The sequence below is a fragment of the Eurytemora carolleeae genome, unplaced genomic scaffold (assembly GCF_000591075.1).
Source record: "Eurytemora carolleeae unplaced genomic scaffold, Eaff_2.0 scaffold55, whole genome shotgun sequence".
Lineage (NCBI taxonomy): Eukaryota > Metazoa > Arthropoda > Copepoda > Calanoida > Temoridae > Eurytemora > Eurytemora carolleeae.
Window position 1 is genome coordinate 292,547 of NW_019396158.1, and position 9,763 is coordinate 302,309.

At 32.8% G+C, this 9,763-nt stretch overlaps 1 protein-coding gene across 1 annotated transcript in view; it reads right to left on the bottom strand.

Moving 5' to 3' along the window:
- LOC111696728 (uncharacterized) overlaps positions 1–6,969 on the bottom strand; it is a 58,823-nt gene extending 51,854 nt beyond the window's left edge. Inside the window, exon 1 of the mRNA XM_023466439.1 lies at positions 6,406–6,969. Coding sequence (XP_023322207.1) covers positions 6,406–6,808 — 403 coding nt within the window. The 5' untranslated portion in view covers positions 6,809–6,969. The remainder of the gene's footprint in view (positions 1–6,405) is intronic.
- Positions 6,970–9,763: the final 2,794 nt, after the last annotated feature.

Here is a 9,763-nt window from a genome sequence, read left to right on the forward strand (position 1 = left end):
TAGAATGTATAAAACTCTTGTTTTCTTGTAATGAAATTTTACAGAAACATTTAAGCTAGGCAAAAAAACATATTTGTTTTTGTGTAATCAATGTTTATTCTTGCTATATTTAATTGACACCCTGACATAATAGAATTTGAATGGGTTGAAACGTAGTTTGAAACAAAGAAGGGATCACTTCGTGATTTAATCTTTTGAATTTAAACTAAACTTCTAACCCTGGCCCCAGCCTTGCATTCAACTCATTCACAAATTACAGAAATATTTGTGTAACCCTGAAAACAGAAGCTGTAGTACTCACAGTCCCAAGTTACATAATTCCCTATATAAGGAAGACAAGGTGCCTTCATCAGGCAGCAGGTCATTTTCTAGCTCTATCTTATACATAACTGCACTTTTTTTCCTTTTTAAAGAATATTAAAGGGACTGTAAGCGTATTTTCAGGCATTACTCTATACATAGACGACAATGTCTGATTCACAACGGTACCATTACAAACTTTGTCGGATCAAGCATGAATTAAAAAGCTGATTTCATTCTATTAAGGGTCACTTAAAAATAAGCTAACAGTCCCTTTAAGTAATCTACTTTAACTCCGAAAGGTTCAAAAGATATCACGTCTACAGCCCCCCTTTAATTAACAATATTTTGTAATATTATCCCGCCAAACATACCTGAAAATTCAATAATATATAATTTTAACAATTTTTGTAAAACGCAAAGAAACAAAATGAGGTAAAACTTTAAAAAATAGATTTTATTGTTGAAATAAAGTTGAAACAACGTTTTTGGAATTGATTCCTTTTTTCTGTTTATTTGCTAATGTCGTGCTTGGTAAACTTTTGTGAACACGAGTGAGAATCAAATTTTATGACAAATAACAAAGCTTTACCACTCTGAACTTTTAGAGATGTTTCAAGTTGTAAATCTGACATCCCCCCCCCCTTCTTCCCCCCTTTCCAGAAATATCATGTACAGAGTGAGACCTAAAAAGCTGGGCGATAGAAAGACGACAATTCTAATGCGTGAAAATAGCTTTACCAATGCTTGAAATCAACTTTTAATCAAATGGGTCCGTGTACACTTATAAAATTTCTTTGAAGAATATTAGTTATTGCGAAACAATCAGCAATGAACCCGGTTATTTTCTGTAATTTCCTCAAACTCTGTAAAAACACGCCAAAATAAGAATAATTATACCAACTGATTGATAATTCAATTATTTTTATCAAAAAGAGGAGAAGCAAAAAGAAAAAAACACACTGACAAAGGTATTATTGTTTAAAAAAGATCATCAAAATAATGTTAAAAATGTTGTTTTGTTTGGAGATGAGTTGAGGAGAGGGGGGGAGGGGGGGGTTTACAAATAAAGCACGGAAACTATTTCAGTGAATTTTAATTAAAATAATTCAAAATATTTAGGAGATGGTGGGGGCGAGGTTTAAACAACTGCCAGAACAAAATGTTAATTATTTAAAAAATTCCACGATTATTCATAAAAAGTTGATATTTTGTTGGAACAGAGTAGAGTAGTTTGCAGGATCAGGCGAACCTAATTCTATTTTCAGAATTTTAAACAGTTTATAGATTTGTATCACAGATAAAAATGGAGACTAGGAATTTAATTTTTGGAATTTTGAAAATTCTTCAAATCCTTGGGAAAAATATGACATTTTAATAAACTTCAGGAGTTCGTATCATCTCAAAGATCTAATTTCAGAGTAATACTTCTATTGGAAAGGAGATCAAACTAGTCCTAATCGTTACAGTGCCAAATATTTAACTAATTACTATTATGTGTAAATTGTTTAAAAATATTTCATCCATGTTAGAAAATTATTGCTCTAGGTTTAAAATTGACTCCAAGCTATAAAAATGACTGTAGGTATAAGAATTAGTCTATGTATGAAAATGATTACTTAGGGTATGAAAATTATTAGTGATAAAATGAAATACTCTATGTAGGCATGAAAATACTTCATCTAAGTATTGAAATAATTACTCTAGGCACGAACACAATAATCTGTCTGCAGTATAGTGATGTTTAGAGCTATACAATGGTTATTTTTTCAAAAATCAAAATCGAGTAATGTCATTTATTCATAACAAATAGAAACGCCAACAAAAAGATTTTTAAAATTTTCTAAATTCACGAGTTTTTTTGGTAATTGATGGTTTAAGACAGATAATCAGGAGTCGTGTCGTTAATCCAGGAAACCGTTGATGAACAAACATTTTTCTTCTATTTAATGACACCCCATTCCTTCAATTCTAGATGTTTTCTACAAAACAGAAAATTTTACGATGTTTTTGAATTTTATACAAAATAAAAAAATCTATATCTTTATTTTGATTCACCGACAAAGGGTCAAACGACAAAGGGTCAAACGACATAGGGTCAAACGACAAGGGGTCAAAAACGCGACAAAGGGTCAAACGACACAGGGTCAAACGACAAAGAGTCAAAAAATGCGACAAAAGGGCAAATTTTTTTTTTAATTTTGACGGTTAGTATTTTTTTTATTATCATTTAAGGTTAGGTTAGGTACATTCTGGGCCGAGCGCTGTGCCTAGAACAGGCTGGCGAGCCGAGCGCTACGGCCACGGGTTAGGTTAGTTAAGACACTTTCTGGCCCGAGCGCAGCGGCTAGGACAGGCTAGGGGGCCGAGCGCTATGGCCACATGGTCAATTATATCCATTTATTTATTATTATTTAGGGTTAGGTTAGGTTAAGACACTTTCTGGGCCGAGCGCTGCGGCTAGGACAGGCTAGNGGGGGGGGGGGGGGTAATTTTAAAGTTCGGATAGTATCTATACAATCAGAGATGGCATGAAATTTACAAACGTTTTTTGAAACTGAAAAAAACTCTCACCAAACTGTATAGTATATATATAGTATACATACTGAGATATCCCCCCCCTTTTGCACCATAAAGGGAGGGGGGGAAGGGGCAGGAAATGATTATTTCAAAACATCAAACATCCAAGTTGATCAAAGGATGAAAAACAGAAAAAAAAACCCGAAAAAAGCTAGATTCTGAATAAATCAAATTGAAGCTCTGAGGATCTCAAAAAAAAATGTTTGTAAGAATTTCTCAAGATTACGCAATGTTTGTTGGTTTTGAAGCGGAACCTTCATATTTGATTTGACGTGCATTGCTCATGCTTCATCGCGCCAACTTTAAATGGCGGCAAGAAACCAGGCAGAATAAATATGCAATAATTCCTTACTAAACTTTCCATAATTAATAATCTAATTAACTTAAAAAAGAGGTGTCAAGAAAGGAGAAGGTCAAATTAATGCAACATTATTGCAACGACTTTGTAACCTCGTAGCTTCTCCAGTTTTGATTTTACGCAGAAGAACGAGAAAACGTGAAGAGAGGAGCATGAACCATAATCAAATCATGAATTGATTGCTTCTAATTGTATTAGATGTTTCTGTAAACAGAGCTTTCCATGGACTTCAAAACTCAGTGGATTTCTCTATATATTGGAATTGGATCTAGCTGACAACGTTCGGTCCCGATAATCTGCCTAGGTCGGAGTTTATGATAGCGAAAAGTAGTAAAACTAGGTACGGATAGTCGAACTATTTTTCTAATGTGTCAGAGAGCGTGAACGACTGAGCAAAAATTTGCAAAACTGAGTTTGGATTAACTCTGACCTGAAGGAAACTGACAAAATGTGTCAGATCAGATTCAATATAAACATTCTTTTCTTTAAACACATTTTTGCTAATTTTTTGTAAGTTTTTCCATTCTTTCCCATGGCCAATCCCCCTCCCTACCCTCCCAATATATTGCACTGATTTACTTCCCTCTAAGCCCCGGGATGCGCTAGTGGTAGTATAAAAATAAACAATAACGAATTAGGCTAAAAATATGGTTTTAAAAATAGCAATTAATATTCTCATATAAGTTTACAATTGAATTATTGTCAGTTTGTGTGAATTTAAAGGGACTTTTCTTGTAATTTCAAGTGGTCTTCCGTTTGAATTTTAAAGGGACTGTAAACGTAATTTCAAGCGACCTTTCCCCCCATGCAAAGATGCCTAATTTGGAAATATCCCTTCATGGAAGGACATGCCAGTACCCTCTAAACCTTTATCATTTATAGCTTAAAAAGTATTCCATTTGGAAGATTTTCTCCCTTGTTTCAGAAGAATAAATGCGCAATTTTAGAAACATACTACATATACGTATAGCATTAGTGAAAGATTAGTATAGAAAATAAAGATAAAAGAATACAGAAAAAAGAAAATAAAGAATAAAGAAAATACAGATAAAAGAATAAAGAATAAAGAATACAGAATAAAGAAAATACAGAATAAAGAATACAGATAAAAGAATACAGAATAAAGAAAATACAGATAAAAGAATACAGAATTAAGAAAATAAAGATAAGAGAATACATAATAAAGAAAATACAGAATAAAGAATGCATGAATAAAGAAAGGTTTAGAAAGATGAGTATTGGATAAGATTGGACCCCGTCCTGAGGAAAGTAGATAGAAGACTAAATGTCACAAATAAATTCAAATACCAAAGACGACTTCCAAGTCGTCTTCCTATTGTCATGTTTCGTGGGACACCCTGTAGTTCTCTCATAGTCATATTTGATTAAAAATACATAAACTGTAACATCCCCCCCTCCCGCCTTACCATCCTTCCTCCCCCCTCCTACATTTTACGATTTACAACAGTAGATATTTGTTGCTAATAATAAAATATGGCTAAAAAGTGAAGTCGCGTTTTTGAGATAATAACGCGCATTTCGTCCCATTACAATTTTTTCATAGCTAAAGGCTAGGTAGGAATACATATATACGTGCACAAAGAGTCGCACGCACACACGCCCCCAACACGCGCAGCTTTGATCAATCAATCATGTAAAAAGTGCGTAGAAAATTGAAATTACAGTCTGGGTGCTTTGTTCGTGTCTCTTCAAATGCCTGGATTCCTATCTTCACTTACCAACATACAGAACACAGGTACACGGAACATGGAAGGGACAATCCTTACGCTATTTTACCATTTTGCAGGTTTGTGGTAAATTGGCTTCTAATAGCAATAGATTGGTTTCTTTTAGCAATAGATTGGTTTTTATATCAATAGATTGTGTTCTTATAGCATTAGATTGGTTTCCTAAATCAATAAATTTGTTTCTTGTAGCAACAGATTGGCTTTTTATATCAATAGATTGTTTTTTTACAGCAATAAATTGGCATCAGATTGGTTTTTGAAAGGAATGGTTTGGTTTCTTATAGCAATAGATTGGTTTCTTATAGCAATAAATTGGTTTGTTTCTTAAAGCATCAGATTGGTTTCTGAAAGGAATGGTTTGGTTTCTTATAGCAATATATTTGTTTCTTATAGAAATAAATTTGTTTCTTAAAGCAACAGATTGGTTTCAGAAAGCAATAGTTTGGTTTCCTATAGCAATAGATTGGTTTCTTATAGCAATAGATTGGTTTCTGAAAGCAACAGATTGATTTTAGAAAGCAACAGATTGGCTTAAGAAAGCAGCAGATTGGATTTAGAAAGAACCAGGAAAAATATTATTTTTAAGAAACTAAATATGTTTGATTAAGTCCCTCAAAGGAATTTTCCTTGAACTAAAACTTAAATTATCAGATTTTGTGAAAATATATAGAAATATAATTTAAATCATTTTCAACATCATTTTTTTCAATATTTCCATATGTGTTAAACTACTCTAACACTTAAACACCTGTGTCCTGTATTAAGTAAAAAGTACGAAATATTATATTATAAAATAGTAATTATATGATTGTTTGGATTTCTGATCATATCTCATGAACTCGTTGACCGATCAAATTTGGAGATTGGGGAACTTGGCAGAACCGCAGAAAGGTTCTTATCTTGACTGAACAGAGTGCCGTTGACTTTTATGAAGAAACTTTAGTTTCCAGGCGAAGCCGGGTAAAACATAAAACAAAGTTTTAATTTTTACAAGTTACCAAAGTAGTTTAATTCAGGAACAATAAATCAAGAAATTTCTTCAAATATATTGAATTGTATATTGAACAGAAATAGAGCGAACACATTTTAAATGAGGAAAGTAGGGAAGGTAATATGGTAAAATATAGAATTAGTAAAAACTAAAATAGAAAACTTTACATAGAGGAGAATTAGAGAAGGGATTTATTATGGGCGCAACTACATGTTATCTATGGGGGGGGGGAGTTGAATAAAAAGGAGGAAATATAGGAGTTCTTCGTGTGAATATTTACGCGCGAAACATGAAAAAATAAGAAGAGAGGTTAGGGGGTGAAATATGAAAAAATGTGAACCCCCCCTCCCCCCACCCAGTTAAGCCTATACAACTGAAACGGGAAAATAATTAGAGATTAAGGACAAAAATATGTGTTTAAACCCTACCTATATCCTTCTCCGGAATACCGTTGTTCAAATAGTTTATATTGTAACCGCCGTTTCCCGTCTTATATAAACTGTGTGGAACCATATACCCGTTCGATACCGCCGGGTTAAACTGGGCCTTGCTCGTCGGCGGGCTGATTGGTGTCCTGAAATCCTGGGACGGTTTCAGGAGATCATTTAGGGAGAGTGTTGAAGCGATGAGAGCTCGCTTCTCCTCGAACTTGATGTTGTTGAGCATCTCGAGGCTGGAGGTTCTGTGCATCATCCCGGGGGACATGTTGGAGAGAGGAGGACGGTAAACACCATCTCCCATACCTCGGTATCCACTCATCAATACCCCGTTCAGATGCATAGGCATCCTAAACTCAGGTCTAAGCTGCCCGGCCACCTCGACGTACTTCATAACCCCCGGGTCAAACCATCCTCAACCTTCGGTTGTACTATGTTACCTTACATCATTATTCACTGTTAAAATACTACATTTGTATATTTTAAACACACTTCACAATTTCAACACTTTAAAACAACAGAGATGTGTCCGCTCACGTCTAAGCGGGTCTGACACCAAAGGTTAACTGAGTGGTTAGTAGAGTATCTATCTATCTATTTGTGTGGTTAGGGTTCAGGTAGAGAGAGAGAGAGAGAGATATATACAGAGAAAGAGAGAGAGAGGAGAAGAGAGAGCCTGTAGGAAAGTGAATCTGGAGCCAAACCAACAAAAATTATCCTTAATGATCCCAGGATACTTGGATACATATTCATCTATAGTATTCCTGGGGGAGGAGTTTTTAAAAATCTAGTTGTAGTTAAGCCAAAAACTCGGATTTCATATTCATATATATTTTCAACCTAATGTTATAGACCTTAGATATTTTAAACTATTAATTCTGTTAAATAATTTGAATCTAGGTTGGAAATTTCAAAGATTTACACCAACAGGTTGCAAAGATATAGGGATAATAGAATTTGACTGTTTAGAGACCACTGTATAAAATGTTTTTTTTCCTTTACATTTTTGCTTTCATTGTCATATAATCTACAACACACCTTATAAAGACTGTATTGTAAAGACAAAAGTCATCGTTAAAGTTGAATAGATTCAGGTAATTTGAAAGTCTCATCCCAATTATGGGTAACCCTATATTATGGGAAAACTACGCACTTTAAGGAAAATCATTCTCATTATGCAATGCTATAATTTTATTGATATATTTATTACGATGATTTTCATTCGTAAATATGAGATTGCAAAAATGAAGGTTAAATGTAGGCTCAATCTATGAAGGTAAAACATTCTAAGGTTTAAATAGTCATTTTACTATAAGTTAACTTTTTAAACCAAATTTCACAATAATAACAAATTTAGTTTTTATCATCTAATTCAATAGAGATCTGAATAATATCAAGTGGCATAATGTGGCATTCAAGCTATGAATTATGCAATATAATGTTGTATTTAAGCTATGAATTATGCAATATAATATGGTATTCAAGCTATGAATTATGCAATATAATGTGGTATTCAAGCTATGAATTATGCAATATAATATGGTATTCAAGCTATGAATTATGCAATATCATGTGATATTCAAGCTATGAATTATGCAATACTATGAATTATGCAATATAATGTGGTATTCAAGCTATGAATTATGCAATATAATGTGGTATTCAAGCAATGAATTATGCAATATGCATACTATCAATATGATGTAATATCTAAGCTAGTAATAATGCATTCCATCATGTAATATCCAAGCTCAATTCTGCATGCTATACATGCAAATTGCAATATCCAAGCTAGGAATTCTGCACGCCATCATGCGGTATCCATGCAAAGAATTCTGCAAACCTTAATATAATATTCAAACTAGGAAAGAATTCAGCTTACTCAGAATCATATCCAATCTTAATTCTGCTTCAAATACCAACATGTTTTACACATTAATAAGGCTAAATACTTCAAGAGAAATAAGTTTTTTAAAAAAGATAATAAATAATAATCTTAAGCGAAACAAAAACAATAACATTTCGAGATTAAATATCCAGTATCCAACCCTGTAAGTACTCATAAAATACTGTTTATGGCTACTTTGAGCATATTATATCGACTAATTTATTGATGATAACAATCAAGTTTAGTCACCTAATTTCAAGCTTTAATAGACCGTAGCACCTTTCTCTTTCACGCCCATGGCACAGAAAATCATTAAAGAATTAAGAAGACGACTTTAAACAAAAAAAGTTAAAAATGTAATGTACGCGGAAAAATAAAATTTTCAAATAATGAATTGTATTGTAAAGCGCGGACATTTAACCTATGAATTATGCAATACTATGAATTATGCAATATAATGTGGTATTCAAGCTATGAATTATGCAATATAATGTGGTATTTAAGCTATGAATTATGCAAAATAATGTGGTATTTAAGCTATGAATTATGCAATATAATGTGTTATTCAACATATGAATTATGCAATATAATGTGGTATTCAAGCTATGAATTATGCAATATAATGTGGTATTTAAGCTATGAATTATGCAATATAATGTGTTATTCAAGATCTGAATAATATCAAGTGGCATAATGTGGAGAATATTACAATGAAACATTATCCAAGATTATCTAAACTTACAAGGTTTGTTTCTTTAAACAAAGTGTTCTTTCGTGGAGAAACAAATTTGTTTCATAAAGCAACAGATTGCTTTCTTCAGCATTGNCCCCCCCCTACAAAAAAAGGAAAAACAGGTTAAGCCCCCCTGGTAAAATTCCAAAAAACTTCTGGTTTACTTTATATATAGTGAGAACCAGAAAAAAATGAAAAAGAAAGACGACATAAAAGCAGTGTATTTTATTTAAAGTCGTAACTTGAGTCTAAAAGTCTTCTCCCTGGTACAGAGTTTAGTGGTTTCACTGTAGTATAGAGTAGGACGTACTGACGATAAAAAAACATCGAGGTACATTTCATGTTTTCAACCTGAAATTGTGCTTACACTACATTGTTGGGCGCACAGATAGAGAACACTATTCGGAATTCATTTTTTATATATTCATAATTTGTTGAAAACTGACTAGTTAGAGATTAATAAAAAATATTTTTCTGTCTTTTTTCATTTAAGAAACTAAATTACTGACACAAATTTTTGTTCTAATATAAATTGAACGAAAACAGTAAGCATGAAATTAAGACACACGAAAAATACAGGAATGCATGAAAAAATTCCAACTAATTTAGTTCTAATCTAATATTCTCGGTTTCTGCTGCCATGAAATAATTAAAGGATATGTATTAAAGGGAATACTATGTGTCTACAACATTGCATTCATGCAATAAATGGGGATGGAATATAAACC